General features: G+C 43.3%; 1 protein-coding gene across 6 annotated transcripts in view; it reads left to right on the forward strand.

The window, feature by feature from the left end:
• MSRB3 (methionine sulfoxide reductase B3) overlaps nucleotides 1-13111 on the forward strand; it is an 83992-nt gene extending 70881 nt beyond the window's left edge. For all 6 annotated transcript variants that reach the window (XM_021385089.1, XM_021385095.1, XM_021385090.1 and 3 more), the window contains 2 exons: nucleotides 6267-6364; nucleotides 10995-13111. In XM_021385089.1, the coding sequence (XP_021240764.1) occupies nucleotides 6267-6364; nucleotides 10995-11159 (263 nt within the window). In that variant the 3' untranslated portion in view covers nucleotides 11160-13111. The remainder of the gene's footprint in view (nucleotides 1-6266; nucleotides 6365-10994) is intronic.

Consider the following 20859-nt stretch of genomic DNA (forward strand, 5'->3'; position numbering starts at 1 on the left):
ATTGCATGTACTGTTTCACGGAAAGTGAAGAAGACCAAATTTATTTATGGTTCCCATTTCTTTCTTTCCCATGCAAGAAGCACAAACTAAAATACAACAGCAACAACAACAAAAACCCACCCACATTATCATAGTTTGGTAAAAGATGTTTTTAGTAATTCATCTGTTCTGTAAAATTCCCTTTGCATACTGTTCTGTCAGAGTGATACTTACTTGTCGTACTTACCTGTCATGCCAGCCCAACTTTCCTGGTAAGAGACAGATAGTGTGCTAGAGGTGAGTCTTATCTTTATTTTTCTTTCCAAAATTAAGATGCTTTTTGTCTTTGTCTCCCTCAGCAACCTAGCTATCACTCCAGCACTCTCCATGTTCTACTGAAAACCAGTACCATGCTGTCCTTCTTAAGCCCTGATGGTGCTGGAAAGGACCCATGTTTTCTTTCCAGGGAAATATGTATCCCGTGTGCAGCCATTTGCTGGTGAACATGAATGTTTCTGTGCCCAAGTCTGTTTCTAGCTACACTTGGGTAAATTAAATGGACCTCCACTGGAAATAGTGTTACCTGACAGTAAAACATTTGTAAGTACGTATATTTATTGTGCATTCATCATCATGGAGATATTATGAAAAATAACCCAGCATATTATGAAAAATAACCCTGTATTTGCAGAGGCATTCTACATAATAGGAATATGTCACTTTGTAGTTCTACATTAAACTTGTATGTGAGAAGTTACAGCTGTGGATGCCTGCGTCTTTCAGATTCAGTTTCAATAAACCTGTGAGAAAGAAGAAAGTGAAGGCCCCTCAACTTTACAGCAATTTCAAAGCAGAAGCTTTATTACCTCTTTTTTTTAAGTCCTATATGCTTCATGTTTTTACACAGACATAGCTTTCTCAGTGAAGATAAATGATGATACTCCACCTTAAAAAGCCTTTGGGTTTTCATCAATCCGCATTAGGTTAAAAGGGAATCAGAATTCTAAAAATACAGCACATCAGAGAAACGAGGTATTTTTCAGGTCAAGGTCCCCTTTTCCATCTGGTGCCATTTGGTAGTTCTAACATCTTCCATCTCCCCCTACTTCTCCATCTGTAAATAACTCACTGAAGTAAATGCTTGGAATAATTACAGTAAAGAATGATAAAATGCAGGTTGAACTTTGGGTCTCTTTGGGTTCTAAAATGAAAAACATAACTACTGACATCACAGTTATTAAAAGACTGTGGAGGTCTCCAGTCAGCAGGTGTATGAAATGGGAATAATGTCAGAGCGCTCGATGCTTTGAGATCGCAATTGTACTGTTCAAAAAAAATGTCAAAAGGAGTATTAGTTCATGAGAGGGGGAAAAAAAGCCTAGCAGGGCTGATTTTCAAAAGCAGCCTGCCGTTTTGCTTCTGCAAGTAATTATAGGCTCATATTTTAACAGTTAGATGTCTAAGTGCTTGTGTCCATTTATTAGGAAGTTGGAGATCTAAGTACACTAAAATGTGTGCAAATGTGCAAAATTGGAAGGATGATTGAGATGCTTCTAAAATTGATCAATCAATCAACAGCTAGACTGTTCCAAATGTTTACAGGAATAAAATGTCTTTCTGAGGTCAACACTGTCCTGGAGAAGCCAATGAGACAAAGGTGCTGTAGAATTTCTTGTGTTAATGTGAATGAGACAGTCTGCTCCAGCTGGGGCTTCATTCCTCTGCCAGGTGCGCACAGAAGAGGCTGGATGCTAGTCACACGGTGTGCTGTAGCTGCCTCACTCAGGCATTGCCACAGCTTAGGCATTTCAGTTTAAGGAGACGATCTGCTCAGTTTGTCAGCTGTCTGGGACTGCCACATGCTGGCTACCCATGTTGTCATGATACTCAACTTGTGCCAGCTGCCCATAATGTGCCCACCTTACGTGGCTCGTTGGTAGTACTGACTCAGTCAGGTACCTTGAATGAGTCTGACCATGAGAAAGAAGATGCCTCTTTCAAACACTTCGATACCCTATCACCAGGGCTGCAAAAATAGCGTCCATCATAGCCTACCAGAACCAACATTCCTCTTCCTTCTTATTCTTCACTTTTGCTGCTCAAAGCAGTATCACACAATTTCTGCTCTGAAGAAAATATTCTTTGACGATGAGGCAAGAACAGCTGTCTCCTCTTTGCCAGAACAAAGCCCATTATGAAGAACAAAAGATTCAGTTTTGGTGAGGTGGTGTAGGGTGAATTTTATGAATGCTGCACAACTTTTATGAAACACTTGGGAAAGGTACCAAAATGAGACAGGATGGGATGTGACTTGGTATGTGTGATGCCCTGCAGCATGAGATCCTTTCTATTACTCATGCAGGATGGACTGGAAAAGATCTCTCAGTGATGTTCAGTTTCCATGTGGTTTTCACTTAGGTACTTGACAGAATAAAACATAATTCCTTTATTTGGTGTATTTTAGGCATACCTGCTGTATATCTGAATAACTATTCATCTGCATGTCTGGCTTAACATACCAGAAACTGGCCCTTAGGACATAGTGGTCTGATTCCCACATGAAGGGTCACTAGAGTGAACACAAACACAACACTCTCTTATTTTATTATTGCCATTGTGATGTAAAATGATTGTGAAAATAAGAATGATCCCATTCTAAATATCTATAATGTGATAAAAAATGCTGACCATTCTAGTGTCATACGTTCCCTCAGACTAAACTTTACATTCAGGAATAAATGTATGCACAAAGCTGAGCTGCTCTTCACAAAAGAAAATGTGCAAATGTCATTTGAAGTTGTTCACTCAGCTGGGAGATCCCCCCTACCCCCCATCCTGTCTCCTGCAATTATCCTTTGCTCCTTTCCTCCTGCAGCTATTTCTTCCTAGCTGTCATGGTTTACCATCCTTCAAACGGCAGCGCTCCTGCTGCCCATCAGATGCGCTGAGCCAGATCTGACAAATGGTTGTAACCTGTGGAGGTTTGGGCCTAAGCACTACCATTTTTAAAGGATCTTCTCCAGAGCTCAGTCTCGACTGCTCTAAGGATTACTGTTTCTCTCAGTAGAAGCAGAAGAGATTCAAAATGATCTTCTTGCAACCCATTCCTGTTTCAGTGCCCAGCCAAACAGCTGAACAGCCTTCAAGGGCAGGCCAGAGCGCTACTGCACAGCCAGCAGCAGTCTACACTAGTGCGTCAGCCATGTTGCCACCTGACAGAAGGAAGGAACAGGCGCTGGGAAGGGAAGGAGTGGCTGACAGCAGCCAGTGGGATGGCAGGAAAAGTAGTCCCAGGCTTGTAAGGGCGGTCCACTGCTGGGTCATTCACTGCTTATGAAGAAAGAGCGAGCATATGAAAAACCCACAGGGGTCTAATTGGTTTTCCAGTGTCACTTGGTATTGCCTGACGTACTGGCAAGCGGTCTGCTTCCCCAGCTTGTTCCTGGCAGCTTTTAAAGTAGAGTAGAAGGCCAGAGAAGGCTTAGCAAACTATCAAATAGGTTTTCCACTTTAGCTCTGAAGAGGGGAAATGAGACAGCAGAGGGGGACTGATTTTCCTGGTGAGTTTAGCTCCCCAACTCACTGAGCAGTTTGTTTGTCCTCTCCTCAGAGTTGATTAACAGTGTTTCACCGTGCCCTCAAGAACTTTCCTGTCCCAGGAAAGGGACCTTGTCCTGTCCAGGGTTTGCCCAGGTTTCAGTCAGCCCTCATAGAGTTACCAGTTTGTCCCAGTGCCTAGTGACCCTGGTGCCTAAGCCGCGCTGGCACTCGAGAAGAAACAGTATGACTGAGAATTGAAGGTTTACACCATGGAGGCATGGACTGCTTCCTAGTCCCTGCCTCGGGGAACACATGTGGCAATGGTAGAGTCTTTGGAACATGTGTCATGTGTAGAATGAAATTGAAGTCACTCCAGTTGGGTCCAAAGGCTTCTTTAGGAGGAGCTTGACGATTTATATGGGTTTCAGATGACTTCATTTTTTAAAAGTGCATGGAATGCATCCAAAGCAAATAATTTTTTTTCTGTGCTGAATGGGAAGACCAAAAGGAAAAGCCTGGAGAAAGGAGGATGGATGGTCTTTCTTTAATGTCAAAGCTGACATAAACACATCTCCTCCAAACCCTTCTCACAAGATAATTTTCTCAGTAAGACACAGATTGCTTCAATCTCTGTGTAGCAGCCTTTGAAGCTTCCCCCTTGTTGCCATTATGGAGGAGGGAGGGTTGCCTTTGAGAATTTTTGCAGTACTGCAGTGTTCCTCCTCCAAATGCTATCACACGATGAGATAGCTGGTTGCTCCAAGCAGTTCCGTCTTTGGAAATTCACTACCATCACACAAGGGCAAACTGAGAAGTAGATAACGTCTGGTTTGCAAAATATTTAAATTTCAATAACTAAAATGTTTCATTAAAAATATTCTGTCCGGTTCTCTGTAAAACCTCAATTTTCATTAGACAGAGGCCCAGCTAAGGAGATGATGAATGATGTTGGAGAAGTGCCACCAATTAGGAGACATCAGTTTTTCTGTCAACAGGATAAGCCCTTCTGCAAAACTTGTCATATGTTTATTCCTTTTCTGTTTGTGAAGGTATTTGTTTGGAAGGGATATTTTGCATGAGGGGAAGAACTTATAAATTGTTTTTTTACGGTTGTCATTGCCGCATTGAGTTCCTGTCTTGTGGGATATTTTCCCTGTTCAGAGTTCTTGCACTTCAGTCTGTCTGCTGTGTGCTACTCTTCCATCTGCAATACTCTTGGGGAAAAAAATGACTCTACTTCTGCAGTGAGTTCTGGGAGGGGAAACACTTGTGATATTAGTAGGCTCCTGGGGAGCATAGGACTTGGGACCTGCGATGCCTTCAGACTGCAGGCTCGGGAATGCTGCTGTATGTATGCAGAGGTTCCCCAAAGGGAGAGAAAGGCACTTCTGAGCATTTCTTTCTTAAAAACGTATGCCTGCTTTGCTTGCATGTTAGTAAGTGGTCTTCTGTATTTAATGGCTTAAGATACAATTGAAGACATACAATTTTCTTTTTCAGTTTACACACTTTCCTTACCCACGTTCAGATAGCTTCCACTTCTTTTACTGAATAGGAAATTTTACTTGTTACTTGTGGAAAGCTGTATATATCCTTTACTCATCTGCATGTAGTGATTCATAGCTGCTGCTATTTGTTAATAGCTTACTGCAAGTCATTTTATGAAATCATCTGTAGCAAATGCTTAGCAGATATTAGAAGAATAAACAAGGAAGTTCTGCTGCATGGGCATATGTGTAATACACAGAGAGCAACAGTTATCTGTGTGTATTGCAATATTTGGCAGGAGACTGAATGAGAGGGATGCGTATCTGGTGGGATTTCAGATGGGCCCTGGTGGATGTTGACATGACCATAAGGCCTATCAGGTCCTTATGTAGGAACTCAGCTTCAGGAAATGGTACATGTGATGACATTTTCCGAGGTGGTCAGCACCACTGCAGCCGCATTCTAAAGAGGAGCAGGGGATCACCATGTGAGAGGAGGTTCCAAAAACTGAGGAGAAGCCAGGGTAAAGAGAGGGCTGTCCTGAGCTCCTTGTTCTCTCAAGAGCAGAGGTGGGGCCAGGAGCAGTGGCATAACATGCAGAGGAGACCATTAAAGAGGTTAAGATTGGAAGCAGTCTGGGATGCAGGATCCATGCCCTGGTTGAGTTTGTGATCTTGAGGAATATGGGCCTGGCAAAGAGTAGAGTCAGGATCCTGAACTTCAGGAGAGCAAAATTCTGGCTGTTGAGGGAATTATTGGATGAGATCTCCTGGGAAACTGTTCTTAGGGACATAGGAACAAGTCAGGAGAGTTAGAACTAGATTATCTTTCAGGTCCCTTCCAACCCAAGCCATTCTATGATTCTATGACCAGTTTTTGAGGGGTGGCTGAAAAGCTCTACTTGTTTAATGTGTATCTACTGGTATATAGTTGCTTTTTACATGTGTTTTGTGTTGATGACAAGGCTGAATCTGGCTTACCTGAACCTCTTTCCTGTCTGAGCTAAGTGACATTTGAGAGTCTCTGTTGAGATACAAGATGGGCAGCTAGGGCCAGCTTAATAAATAATTTTGTAGTTAGGGAAAAATGTTCAAAAATACTTAAGTAGTTTGTGACCCAGAATCTCCATTTCAGTTATTTCTAGACTCTGGAATGAAATAAACATCTTTCAAAATGTGATTCTCTCTCTTCTTTTTAGAATGCCACCTTCTGCCACATAGACACTGTCTTTTCTTACTTACCTTGTTCCTCTTTTCCAGGTTGGCCTTCCTTCTATGATGTGATCAGTCCCGATACAATTACTCTCACTGATGATTTTTCCTATGGGATGCATCGGATTGAAATATCCTGCAGTCAGGTTAGTTTATAGCACACAAAGACCATTCTGGTGGCAAAGGCTGCAAAAATCATTACAGCGTGCTGTATTTTCTCCAAGATTTGCAAACCTTTCAGTTCCATTAAATAGTAATCATTGTAAGAGAGCACAATGGGCCGTAGGTATAACAGCTGGGTGGAATGAGCCAAAGGCACAAAGGGCTTGTTGGAATGCACGTTGTTGTCTGGTGTCAGATTTAACAGAGCAGATGTAAATGGCCAGGCTTGGTGCTGAGTCTACAAAAATTGTCTTCCTGAAGAGGGTCCCTTCAAAGGAGCTCCTGCGCCTGGCCGACCTCCTCCACATGTGAGCAGCCGGGATGGAAGCTGGAAACAGTGGAGCAACTGCCCGTGTGCTGATTCTATCACTGCACATTACCGTGCAGCAGCGCTAACTCAGCCCCAGCACTCATTCCCAGCACGGTCCTCATGGCTGCCTCAAACAATCCTGTCTGCCATAATAATGAAGTCAGTAGTCATTCACATCACGCCCAAATTTTCCGTTATCTGTCTTGTTCTGCTTGCTCTCATCCTTTGTGCTGCTCTGCAAAGGGAATGGTGCAGTCATTGCCTAGCAGAGGCGCTCAGCAGATGTACCCAGTGGCTTGCAGCCTGTGCCCCATGCACCCAGATTCCTCCTGAGAGAAGCAGAGCTTCCTTTGGGCCGTGAGAATTTGCTGTGCTCTTCCCAGACAGCAGTGATGGTGGGATAACTGATTTCAGCATTGATGATACACATCCTTATATGTCAATCAGATCTCATATATAAATGCTCAGAGTGAGTTAAGAAGCTTCCTGAAGAGAGGCAAGATTGTCTTTATTTGGAGAATCCACTAACTTCAGTCTGGGTAGAGGGTCTGGCCCAATGTATTCATGGCCAAATCAGCATATCTTGTGCACAATTCCATAGTTTTTACATTAATGTTTTTTTTTAGAAGATCTGTTTAACACTTTTAGAACATCCATTTCCCTAAATTCCCTAGCAAGGTGGCAACAGGACTACAGGCTGGGAGTCTCTCGCTTCATCAGTAATTACTGGAGTAATCAAAAATGTAACTTACTTTCTTCACCTCTGCTTAGGGCTGAACAGTGCTAAAATAAGCATGCTGCCAGCCTGCTAAACGTGTATCTGCTAACACCCTTCAAGAGATGGCCACAGCTCCCCAGTTCACTGGAGCAAAGCCCAAGGCAGCCTGTGGTTAGGACACGGAATCTGGGAATGTCATTTGCCTGTTGCCAAACAAAATAGTGCTAGCAGACTTGAGACCAGCAGTATTAGCAGCAGGCACATACAGACACCATAAACTTCGAGCAAAACCAAAAACTGAATGTACAGCGTTAAGAAAAAAATGCAACCAAAGTCGCTGTATCATCCAGTGGCAACATGTGACCGGTTCTGCCAGCTTCCTGGTGCAATAACCCCACAGACGATCAAGTCACACAGGAAAATAGCTTGAGGAGTGGTGAACATCTTTGCAGCCACTGCTCAGCACAGTTAATACCACCACATTGTGGATCCATAACAAAACCATTTCCTCCCCTCCTCAGAGCCCTCGGAATGTGAATCGCACGTGCAGCTGCAAAGAAAGGCACAACTTTACTGCAGCTTGGAAATGCACGAGAACGATATGGCAGGCCTTAGTGAAACGGGAGGGAAGCACCCTCTCCCACACCCAAGCCCTTATTAATCTTTTGCAGATGAAAAAGTAGTTGCTTTTCCTTTCAAAATCCTTTCACCTCTATGAGAGAGTAAGGAACATCTTTTAATCTTCTCCATAATAGAAAGCGTACAGCAGGGGAAGATGGCTGTAATATAAAGCAAATACATCCGTGGGCTTATCCTAGAAATAACTTTTTGGAAACACATTACCCTGGATGTATTTAAAAGGTCAATGATTAGTGGCAGGTGGAAGTTAATTGCAAATGCATTTGAGGAATAATGTAAATCTGTTATAGCTCTCTCTTTTTTCTCTTTCCTGCTCAAGAGTTCCTTCCCCTGAGGTCTCCCTTGCTATTATTTGTACCTGTAAGAATCAATAAAGTTTTGTAGTTGCAGAAGGGATGTTTGCACGTTGCTAGCTCAGAATGGGTTGCAGCAGCTGACTGCAAGCTGCTCTCTGCAACTGCCGGCAGCATATTAGAACCAGGAGGCTGGAGATCCAAGCATACTGACAGCTAGCAGCGGGCCCCCCCTTTCCTGCTCCTAAACACATAGTTCAGATGCTTCACTTGAACCATGTCACCATCCCAGAGCATTCTGCCAAGGATATTTGTGCATAAGGCTGCAACAGATGATTGTTGCCTTTGGGGAGGCTTTGCAGGCGTGCATGTACACCCTAGAAAAACGTCACCTATTGTGCGTGGGGAGGACAGCGAAATCAATTCAAACTTTGTGCTCTCAGCTGAGGGCCAGTGTTCTTATGCTGTGATACAAAGGGTTGAATTACGTTTCTTTTCAGGGCACATGAGTTATAGAGTCCTCTACAGAGAGAATCGTCACATAAATTTTTGGTGAGGGGTAATCTCAAAAGGTAACAAATTTTGCAGTAATCCAACCCTGGTGTGATTCTGCCAGCACAAGAAGGTGTAATGCGACTACCTTGAACTTGTGCGCAGCTTTTCAGGTTTTGTGAGGAAAGCCTTTTTGATAGATTGTCTCCCTAGTCTGTATGTTTGTGAGTATATTACTCCTGCAGACTGTTTCTCTCTATGATTTCTCTTTTTCTGTTTCTGACCAGTGGAGAGGGAATGATTTATCTTTGGGCAAACGTTAATCTGGAAAAGATCTGTTTAACACTTCTAGGCAGGAGGTTTTGAAGCATTCTTCCTCGAGATGATTTAATTAGGATGCTGAGCATTTAGAAAAATGCTCTCTCTGGGACACTAAGTTTCTTTAGATTTTTGTCTGAGGTATGGAACAGCTTTAATCAGGTGAAGTGCCTCATTGTGAGAGAATCTGCTTGTAGAAGCTCCTCAGGTTTTCTGTCCAAGCTGCCTTAAAAAGGGCCTCCAGCCTAAAGGAAAATGAAATAATGGCTGGAGGATGGAAGAAAAGGTTGCAAGACAGTGGTCTTCCAGGAAAAATGAGCTTTGTCTTCTGTAATACCCCTGCCACTTCTCTTTGCCTTTTCCTATTTGTCTTGTCTTTCCTTCCTTCCTTGCAAAGTCCTGCTGGGCTGCCTTGTTCCTTCTGCTTGTCTGCAGGAGTTAGGAGCCCACTCTGGGTTGTGGAGGTTGGGGCTGCAGGTCCTGAGGATTTCTGCTGGGATGCCACTAGGCAGAAGCATTTCTGTCCCTCCTAGCTGCCACAGAAGCTTCAGTCTGCTGAGAGAGTATAGCCTGAAGCCAAGACTCTACCTGCTTCTGCAGGCACCCTTCTTACTGCTTTGATGAATTAAAAGCAGTAACAGCAGGAGAACATTAGCAACACATTAACTGCAGAGTAGAAAGTTGCCATCACTAACTCATTCACCATTCAGAGTAATCAGTAGTGCCTCTCTGTATTTGGGATGCTGTGAATTAATTAAATGTTAAGAATAATTGGCACTCCTTAATTTTTGCTGTCTGACTGCGAGCCTGCTAACAGCTCTGTGATCTCGGTTACATCATTCCAGCTCTCACTGAGATCAGCCATTGACTTGAAAGGCAGAGGCTCTTTAGGAACGCAGCATGACTTTCCTGTTGAAGATAAATATTTCTCCAGTGCAACCTTTTATGCTTTTTTTATTTCTCATGGCAGACCGTAAAAATGAACTTGTGGAATTTAAGTGACTAATTATAAGAAGTTCATGTTGTCCTGATATGTTGTCAGCCGCAATGTGCAGTGATAGTAATACTGATTTTGAATGAGGACCAGTTGGATCAGCTCCTTCAAAATGTTGTACTCTTCTGAAAAGCCAAGGACCGTACCTTTCCCTCAGACAAGAGCAGTCGTGTTTACCCTAAATAACATTGCGTGTGCCTGAAGCCAGTTAATACAGAACTGAAGTGTCAACAGGCAATTTGTGGTTTCATATTCCTTTCAGAAGACAAATTTAGCATCATTCCTATTTACAAATTACCCCCAGCTAGAGAGTATTCATTGAGATATGTTTTACTTATCTCCCCATGGGTGTTTTTCAGTCACCTGTCCCTATCTCCCACGTACTGCAGAAAGTAGTGGTGGTGGGTGAGCTCCATTCCCTCTGTGGGAGGGGAGCAGAGGTGCACTCAGAAGGACCTGAGGCTCAGAAAAACGGCAGGCTGTAGAAATGAGAAGGATGAGTATGAGGGCATCCTGCAAGGAGTATCTTCACTGCTTCAGGTCCTTACCAGGATCACCAGGGAGCTTAATGTTTCCTTATGGGGATTCAGCAAAGAGTGGTTCATCTGAACACGTGCAGCAGCATGACATGAAACACGCAGCAAGTTCAGGCTTTAAATCTCAGGCGCTGGTGGTATCAGCAGATCATCTTCCTGGATGGCTCTCATCAATAATTGTAAGGCTGTGGATCCCAACGGCAAGGACCGCGTAGGCCCCAGTGTGCTTTCCTGGAAGCGGCATTGTGTAACACTGCTGTGACGCCGTTGAGCTGTGCAGAATCCCAGTGATACTCTGTTGTGTTTTGTTTCAGTGCGGTGCTCACCTCGGGCACATTTTTGACGATGGACCTCGTCCAACTGGCAAGCGGTACTGCATAAACTCTGCTTCATTATCCTTCAAACCTGCAGAGAAGAACAGCACCGGGGAAGGCAGTGGTAGCACCCGTCCTGCCCAAACAGGCAAAGCTGAGCTGTAGGACATGGCAAGCCTGCAGAGAGCTGCTCTCATCCTGCACAGCTCACAAGGCATGTTTTCTGAGTTGCCTGCTACCTTATATCCTAAGAATGTGTAAATGTATGAAAGCATTTTGCACCATCCTTTTTCTTCCACTCCTTTCTGGAGCCGAGGCCTTGCCTGCCAGTGCATTTTACTATATAATTGGATTGAAAAATGCGTTGACTGACTCCACGGGTTTTGTTCTTTTGATTTTTTTTTTTTTAGAGGTTGCTTTGGGGAATCCTTAAATCAAGGGGCTTTGGCACTATGAGTTAGTAGTTTCTTCCTCTAGGTCTGAATAATATTCCTTTTTGTGTGGGAGACGGGAATTGTGTTTATCTCCAGTTTATAGGAAATTTCTGGGCATAAGAAGTCCCAGATTCCCAGCACATCTCTGCTTTGTTCTGACTTGCGAGGCACACAGCCTTTGGTCATATGCATTCAGCCATCTCCCAGTATCAGCCGCACCCTGCAAAGACTTGTATTTATGGCTGTTCCTTCCCAACTAGAAGAGATGGATAAGATGCAGAGCCCGTCCTTTGGCTAACTCACTGCCAAAATTTCAAGGGTGTGGTTGAAAGGGTGTCTCAGCATCTGTTTTCTCCTTTGGTATTCAAATCAAGGTTCTAACTAGTAAGGCTCACTTATGCAAGCTCCTAATGAGACTTTGTTGTTTTGTGAGGCCTGAAATCTGAATTAAAGCTGAAATCTGCAGGGAGCCATTCTGTGGGCAAGTGCGGAGATGAACCAGAGCACTGATAGATGAGGGATGACACCAGGCTCTTTATCTGGTCAGTTGCTTGACAGTAGGATTCAGAAACAGGACAATTTCTGCTAAAGGGGAGCTCAGGAACGCAGCAGCCGGAGGGACACCTGAAGGGCCCTGTCTGAAGGTGTGGCCTGGACACGTGCTGCCTGCAGGGCGTGGCCCTTGTTTTGTGCAACTGCAATATAGGACACGAGTGCGGAGTTGGTTTAAGAAATGAATTGGAAAAAAAGCCTATCAAAGCTCCAGCAGTTTTCATGTAGCAAGTATTTGCCGTCCCGTAAGATGTTCTTCACAGCTGCTTTTAGATTTTGTTGAATAAGTTTGCCTAGAATTGTGCTTAATACTGTTCCTTAAGCTATAACATATAGCATTTGCTGACACCGCTTTGCCTTTAAGCATTGAGAGACTTGATGAATACAGTATTCACTTTTATTAGCAAACTGTGTGACTAACATATTTGGATCCAGTTTTATTTCCAGGAGGAGCAAAACAACCACTGATTTTTATGGAAGCAGGATTGAGGTTTTTATGTCGGTGATAATAAACACATTTCCTAGAGTACGAACATACTTCAGTTAAAATACAGCAACTGTAAAAGCATGCAGAATGGCCAGAATCGCCTTTTTGACGATGTAACAAACGCATGAAAAAAAGCATACAGTACCTTAGCTTAGACTACATGCAAATCGGATGATAAATATTTAGAGCTGAAATGCTCAGGCTGTGGGGCAGTGAGCCCCTACTGTTGTGAGCGTTTCCCCAGATGTCATAAAAGGAATCACTCATAACAAGGGTGCTGCGGACTGACCTGTGCTGTTTCGAGGCAGTCAAGTTCCTCCTGGTCCCATCGGTTTTTAGCAGTTTCTTAGAGAAGGGCTGCTCTGATTCCTCACTTTTATTTAAAGAAAAGTGGGTTTTCTCAACCACGTTTTCTGACATAAACGTAAAAAAAAGGCAGCATCTATAAAAATGTGGTACATAAATGTGGTTTAATTCCAGATTGCTGTTGGATTTAAGTGTTATCAAATTTCAGTCTATTTCTGCCTTATGTTAAAGAAATATATTGCTTAAACTTCAGTATGCAGTAATGTGTGCTGTCCTACAGGAGATTTATTTTTGCAGGATATGGAGTGCAATGAAATGAGTCAATATGGTGAGGTGTATGTGATCTCTGGGAGTTAGACCATTTAACATAGGAAATGCATTGTTCTCTCTTGTGCGCAAACTATACCACAGCACAGGGCAAGGTAAGACAGATTTCCTTTTATTGCTTTTAGAAGATGCTAGGAAGGGCTCGTGTTGAACCCTCCGAGTTTGGTTCGGTCTGGTTATGATCATGCCAGAGGAAATTTGGGAATAGAGCACAATGTATAGAACAATAGGAGAATATTTCTGTATCTTTACATTTTGCACTGTCTACATGCTTATGAAAACTGAATGCGAGTTGTGTAGAAATAGCAAACTATATTTTATAATATCTCTATTGTTACTCAGATGTTTAAATAGCGTACCTTAAAATATCATGTCACACATTATTTATATATACTATATATATAAAAAATTGCACATGTTTTTTATATATATATATGTACACAAACATATACCTATCCAAATATAATTTTAGCTTCCTCAGTAACTTTTTAATAACTGAAACCTTTCCTTAAAAGAGTTCAATACTTTTAAGAAATCAAATATACATTTTTCAAATTAAATTTGTTTTCATATATTTGTTGTACACAAATATAAAATAAATTCCTTTCTAAATAATTCCATTCTCCTCCCTCATTTGTCTGGTTTTTTTGTTTTTTTTTTTGTGGTAGGTTTATGTGCCTCCTGCTGCAGCCTGGGAGCTGCTCTTTCTTGCATTCTCTAAACTGCAAATACTGTATGGGATCCCTTTGTCTCAGGCAGCTCACTGGTAGGGGCACAGGGCCATAGAGTCCCAGATTTCCTTGCACTACTAGCCACTGGGTAAATATCACAGGCATCCAGGCCCGGTAAATAGGAAAATGTTTAGAAAAGGGCTCAGTTTTCACCTTAGCAAAAATTTTGGCTGCTTCCAGATGACTCAATGTGGGGGCTGGCAAGTGGCATGCAAGCTGTAGGAGTCCTGCAGTGCCTGGGCTCAATCTTCAGCCAAGAAATTTGGCTGGAAAGTTGGGTTTTGGCAAGGCTTTGTCCATAAGGACACAAGTTGGGAATGCACGTTGGGCAGCAGGGTAGTGCCACGCAGTAAATCAACTCAGCAGTGGGTCTGGAAAGATGGGTGCAAGGGAGGGGAAGAGCTTTCAGGCTGTTCTCAAACTTGCTTCCATGTTTATACTCACAGGAACCTGGGAGTTACTGCAAGGTTAATTCACGTGCAGGATGTCTTAGGACACAGTGAAGACTTATTTTACCACCTCAGTATAATGTTCATCAGTCCAACAATTACTCCCTTCTAACACTGCCTCTCAGCCTGTAGTTCCCTCTCAAACCTGTGATGGTGTGATGCTCCCAGTCTGATGGACTGACTGGTACCTAACGAAATGGGATGCGGGGCTGGGTGCCCTGCCCCACCCTGCCTTGCTTTGCCGCACAAAAAAAATACACTTTGTGTATGTAAACTGGTTAACACCAGGGCCTCACCACAGCACCTACAGCACGCGTGCCCATATGGACAGTGATAGTCTGGCATCTGGGGTTATACAGCAGAGACATTGCTCCAGGAAGGGAGGGGGAGCTTGTTGTGAAGAACTACATAAGCCTCTCTTACTGGTAAGTGGTGTCCCAGCCACTGCCCAATGCACAACAGAGATCACAATGGTGCATGGGGTCAGGCCTGCCCAGCATGCTCACGTGAGGCACGAGGTGTTATTGCCCCCTTTAACAGTGACAAAAGTGGAGCTTCCTGTGGCACTAGCTAAGCCCCATATTATTTCCTGTCTTCCTTGCCCCAAATAATGGCTTTTTCCCTTGGCTCAATAAGACAACATGTTAAGATGGAATGATGCTCATCATCCCAAGCGTGATGCACAGTGTGGATGTTGGTGGTCTACTGGTTGTACTGAAACATCTTATTCTTGGTTCACTTATCTTTGTTTTGTAGTCTTAAAGCCAACTGAATTGGGTAAGCAACGAGCTAAAGTCTTCTCTAACTGAATATGTGATTTATATTCATTGTTCTTATTGCTCAGTCCATTACAAAATGCCTGTGGTTAATGTCCATGCACTGTCAGTGGTTCTCTGCTCCTTCACCTGTGGTCTGTGATAGGATGTGAAATAGTTGATACAGGTTGCTCTTCTGGTCCTGACTCAGAGCTTCACAGTCTCTCTTCCCAATCTTGAAAGATTGTTAGGATGCAAACAAAACAGGTGTCCACACTTCCAGCATTGAAATCAGTGCACACTGTACCTGCTTGCATACAGAATGAAATGGCAAGCTGTAAGTGGCACTAGAAGGAAACTCATCAGCATCCTAGTTCCATAGAGCAAGAGAAAGTGTTGCTTAGTTCATTGATCAACTGAACAAAAAGTTCTTGGTTTATTGACTATTAAAATGAGGCCACCTACAGGTCCCAGAATAAACCTGCAAAAATGTTTAATCTGGCATATTTGAATAGTTGCATTCCAGCCTGGCTTGCTCCCTCTTTGTTACAGAGAGAAGTGATACCACAGGGCCTGACTACACCTTTCAGATCACAGCCACAATAGCAGTCAGCAGCTGCATTGCTTTTACAGTCATTTTTTTAATGTATTAATAAAAGGCAAGATAATGCTACTAAACGTACCACAATTGGTGAAGTCACTGAAATGGCCAAACTCTGTGCAGTTTAGGCATGCGATGTCCTGAAATCCTTATACAGGCCACCAGTGTAATATTAAAGGCACTAAGAAGAAAGGTCTCCGTTATGTCCACATGTTTTTGGGATCAGGGCCTGCTTGAGCAGCCCAAATCAAGCAGAAATAGTACACTCAGACGCCTTCCCCAGAGACCCCCTAGGACTCTGAGCCAGCCTGCTCAGGCCTTTCCCTTAGCCAGCATAGGCCACTAGAAAAGGAGCAGCAGTTCCAGAAAATAAAAGAGAAAAGGCTTCCAGTTTCAGACTCCTGTTTTATTCACCTCTTATTAGACAGCTTTTGAACACTGGAGACGTTCCACTCTGCAGATGTTGTAGCCAGGGCATTCTCATTTGGTACTCTTTGTGGTTTCAGTACAGATGATATCGGAGGTCTATCTTCTTCTGGCCAGGAAATTTTACTACTCATGCAGCAGATCTGTTTCCACCACCTCCCTTTTCACTTGCTGCTCAGATTTTCGTCTTTTGTTTTTCAACAGCTGGCACTCCACAGAATGACATTTTCTTTTTTTGTTTTTTTTTTTCACTGTAGTCTAAAAGCTGTTGCAACTGGGCCTCGGGTTGTCTCAGGCTCCATACACCTGACTTCTTGCCCAGGCATGAGGGCTCTGCTCCCCAGAAACAAACAGTTCCCTGCTGGCAACTGGAGAAACTGGACAAATCTTGTGTGCCCACTTGCAGGGAAAAGTGGTGGTTGTTCAGAAAAGCAAATAAAATACATCTTTATCATCCCATTAAGGTGAACAAGTTGATTTTGTGTGTGGGCTGGTTAGTTTTCCTGCTTTCCCAGGCTGCTCCTTCTTGCAGTCTGGGTATTGTCTTCTCCGGTTTACAACTTTATTATTGTAAGTTTCATCCAAACACAAACATCTGGAGAACATCCTCAGGTATAACTGCTGGGCAGGGCAGAAAATATCCAGTGTGATCTGAAACAGGTTTTGCTTCCCTTGAAAGCACACCCCTGGGACTGGGAAACTTGGAAGCGCTGTAATGGTATAGAGATCTTTTCACCTCCAGAACACCATTTCATATTTGGCTGGGATCTGTAACAGCTGGCATCCCTGGTGATTTCTTTGCTGTTCAGTGTTGTTTTTTGTGAAAAGAGTTGGTGCTGGTGCTGGTTTGCAGAAGTCATTGTGGTGCTGAGGCTGAGTTCCTCGCTGTAGGACCAATCAATTTCTGCACAGATAGCAATGAAGAGATGGAAGGGTAGGTGAAGGGTAGGAAGGGGAGAGAGGAATTAGCGTTTTGCCACTTGCTGTTTACCCCACCTGCTCAGCTGAAATTCTGAATTTCCACTGCAAGATTGTGAGATCAGCCTAACTCATGACGAATAAAATAACACAATCTTTTGAAAGCCTGTAAAAATGGGTGCTAATTCTTAACTTTGCTACTGTAAGTGTAAGAGGATGGAAAGAAGTAAGGCGTACTGGGAAAAGTTCCTCAAGGTACATGCAAAGATGTTATTTTCAAGATTCATGTAAAACTTCTGTGGGAATAGGATACTCCAGAGAAGTCGTACAGAGAACAAGAGTCCTGGAGACAGTGGGCTGAATTCTCAAAGTGTGAACCAGCTGAAGCGCCGGCACTGCTGCATTCTTCTCTGATGTCACCCCATTACATCTCTTCCTGCATCAGTATTGCTCCTTTTCCACACCCTCCTTTGCAAGCTTTCAAACACCTTTGCTGCTTCAGTCCTGAGGCACAGGATCTTGAGAAAGGTGATCATTTCACCTCACTCCTAATTTGAACAACTTCTAGGAAAAAGATGTGAGCAGCTTTTTCCTAAACTGAAAAATAATCCAAGCAGTCTCTAGAATTTGCTGTCTCCGTATTGCCAACTTCAGCTTTGCAGGCTAGCACCAGTCACAAGTGGCCATGAATTCAGTATTCTCTGTTGATAAATTACAATTTTATCTTTGTTTGGCTAGGGCTTTTAGTGACTGCCAACTCAAAACCATTGCCTAATATATCATTAGAGGGCAAATATGTTCCTGTGTGTTTCTGTGGCATGTAAGCAGATCCTACCAGCGCCTGGACATTCCAGCATCCTGCTGGGGAAGGAAAGCAGTGCCCCAAATCATTTAGGCTGCAGATTTTCTTCGCAAATCAAATATTTTTTGTTTTTCAAGGTCAGACGCTTGGGGCTGTTCAGGTCACAAGACGCCAGAGGCTGTTTACTTTGGAAAACAAGGACAGCAGTGGTGGGAGGTGCTTTTAGCAACACCCAAATCTAATGTTTTAAACCAAACAGTGGTGTGGCCAAAGGGCAGGCTCGCTCATCCTTACTGACACCACGACATAGAGGGAGGGCGTCCAAGAGCCGCCTGATGTACAGGAACTGAGCAATAGGAATAATATTTGGTATTCCCACTCATGAATTCAAATACCTCAAAGCATGTGGGGGATCCTCAAATGAGAGGAATAAATATTTTGCATTGACTACAGTCAGTGTTTGCAGTGGAAAGTGATTTCCTAAAAGGTTGAGACAGTGCCCAGGAGTGGGTTGCGTCTAAAAGTTTTGGTCAGAGAGGATCAGCACTTTTCCTATGCCCAGGTGCTAGGTGGGATGGGAGGCTTTCCTCTGCCCTTCGGGTATTTCATTTTTTCTTTCGTTTGGGTCAGCCATTCAGGCTATGGGGATCTTTCCGAGCTAGGTATCCTTCTAAATGGTTAGTGGGGGAAAAAAAATTAAAAAAAAAAAAATGAATCTTTGAGAAGGTGATACAGAGGAGCAAGAAAAAGAAGAGTGAGAGTTTCCAACTGTTAGTACAAATGGAGGCACTTTCATATACGATTTCGCTCTCCTTTTGAGTTGCATTGCTGGGCTAGAACTGAGCGAGCGGATGCACAGCTGCGCTTCTCCTTGCTGGCTGCGTAAGAGCCCGGGAGCTGTCCCACCTGAGGGCAGCTTGGCTGCAGCAGCACGGAACCCTGCAGGTTATCCCTGAGAAACTGCGTGTCTCCAACCACTTCCGTCCCTATATGGGTGGCCACGCACAAGTTTATAACACTGTTTTAAAATGTATGTGACTTTCTGTATGTGGATTTTTTTTTTCATCCTTGCCTCTTCACCACAAACCAAAATTGTTGTAGATAACTGCTTTTACTCCTTGAAGACATTTATTTCCTGTTGACGTTTAATTAGTAGATACATTCTGCAGGTCAAGTTGGAGGGCAAAAGTAAAAGTGAGTTTTAGATGATTCAGCCCGTTCTTTACCAGCAAGCCAGTGTTCAGCAATGTTAAACTGTAATAAAAATCCACATCTATGTGGGCTCACCTGGAGTTTCACAACAGCCATGAGGATAGGGCACAGAGCTTCCTATTTCAAATGTCTTCAAAACGTCCCTTCAAAGAATCTCTATTAGGTGTTAGGAGTATAGAGGCTGTGGCATCCAGTTACACAGCTCTGACCATTTAAGAGAGGTGAATAAAATAGGGTTGGTTTTAGAAGCATGCTGTGAATGGATTACTGTTTTACCCCTGAAAATACGCATTTCTTCCAGCAGTATAAAAGTGAGGGGAGCATTTATACCACCAGTGTAGGAAACACACATCTCTTTTCTCCAATGACTAAACTAATGAGAGCTATCAAACTTTCTAATGGTTGAGGGAAAGCCTTTCAGTGCCTCGCGCTGGTAAAATGTGTTTTCCGTAGAGTTGCTTCCAACTGACGGCAGCGGGAATGAGGGAAGCTCAGCATCAACACAGCCTGGTGACCCAGGTGCTCCTAATGGCAGCGAGTGGCGATGGAGAAGCAAGCCAGCGAGCCCTGGTAGAGAACCACATGAACTGCCAAACACACCACTGCATTTTAAGCCATTCATGTTCCAGGAAAAGGAATATGAACTCTACCCTTTTCTAAAGGGAAGGGAAAAGGACCAAATGGCAGAGCTAAAGCCCTGGTCTGGGTGACTGTCCTCACACTGTGCCAGGTCATCAGCCACAAGGACAGACAGGGACAGCACCTACAGGCATATCCCAAGGGTGGGTTACCGACGCTGGCTTTCCAAATGCATGTGCTGCCCCGGGTGATGCATCCTCTCAATGTGTTTGTCGTTATGCAGTGACAAATCTGAATTCTGTTGTGCTCCATTCAGGAACTAAAGAGGTTGTCCTCACCGTGATTTGTGGGCTGGGCAGCCAGCAGTATGAGGGCTGTGAAAGAGTAAGCCTAGCGTTAACTGCAAGGTGATACCTACTTAGAGATGCCTTCAAATCAGCTGAGGGAAATGCTGCTTTTCAAAGCCAGACATTAGCTAAGAATATTTGTATTTTGAGAGCAACAGGATAACTTGGGGCAAAATGCTCACCTCCCGCTCACCAAACATTTTCATGCCCAAGATTGTATTACAGTTTCGAAAATTCACAGCAAAGCCTCCAGGCTTGTTTGAAGACATACATGAAGACTTATATGGTGAAACGTTTCATTCTGGCTGTGAAAAAAGTTAATTCAAAACAACCAAAACGTCAGCCACAAAGATGTACAACATTTTTCAGGAAGCCTTGTCCACCCTGAACAAATGTTTTCATAAAAAACAGCCTGCCCGTAATAATCACTGTTATTGAAAAGACATCCCAAGGTTGCTGTATGGAAATATGTTAAATACGTTCTGAAATTCAATCTAATATAATTTCAACATTAGAGCTCATTCATAATCCAGTATTAAAAGGCTATGCAATTTTCGTGAAATATGTCTGTCTGTGTAATCATGAATGCTGAATATTGTCATGGCTTTCCAGGAATTTTCAACCTCAGTGCAGAGGAAACAAAATTCTTCCAACTGGACTTTTACACCACTGAGCAGAAATAACAATAACAGCTCTACATTTAAAATAAACATTTCTGGAAAAATACTATCTTTTAAAAGAGGCTGTAGTCTGAATTTCAAGCTACTGGTGATATGACACAGGCTTTGAGCGTGCCTGTGGCTGTGGCCTTGGCTTTGTGTGGTACCTAGGACAAACAGGAATCTGTTTACCAACATCTAGATTTAGGAAACCATTCCTTTGGATGAAGTTGGCCTAAATCTCGGATATACTTCTGTTTTCAACCCCCAGATTTGCATC

The sequence above is a fragment of the Numida meleagris genome, chromosome 1 (assembly GCF_002078875.1).
Source record: "Numida meleagris isolate 19003 breed g44 Domestic line chromosome 1, NumMel1.0, whole genome shotgun sequence".
Lineage (NCBI taxonomy): Eukaryota > Metazoa > Chordata > Aves > Galliformes > Numididae > Numida > Numida meleagris.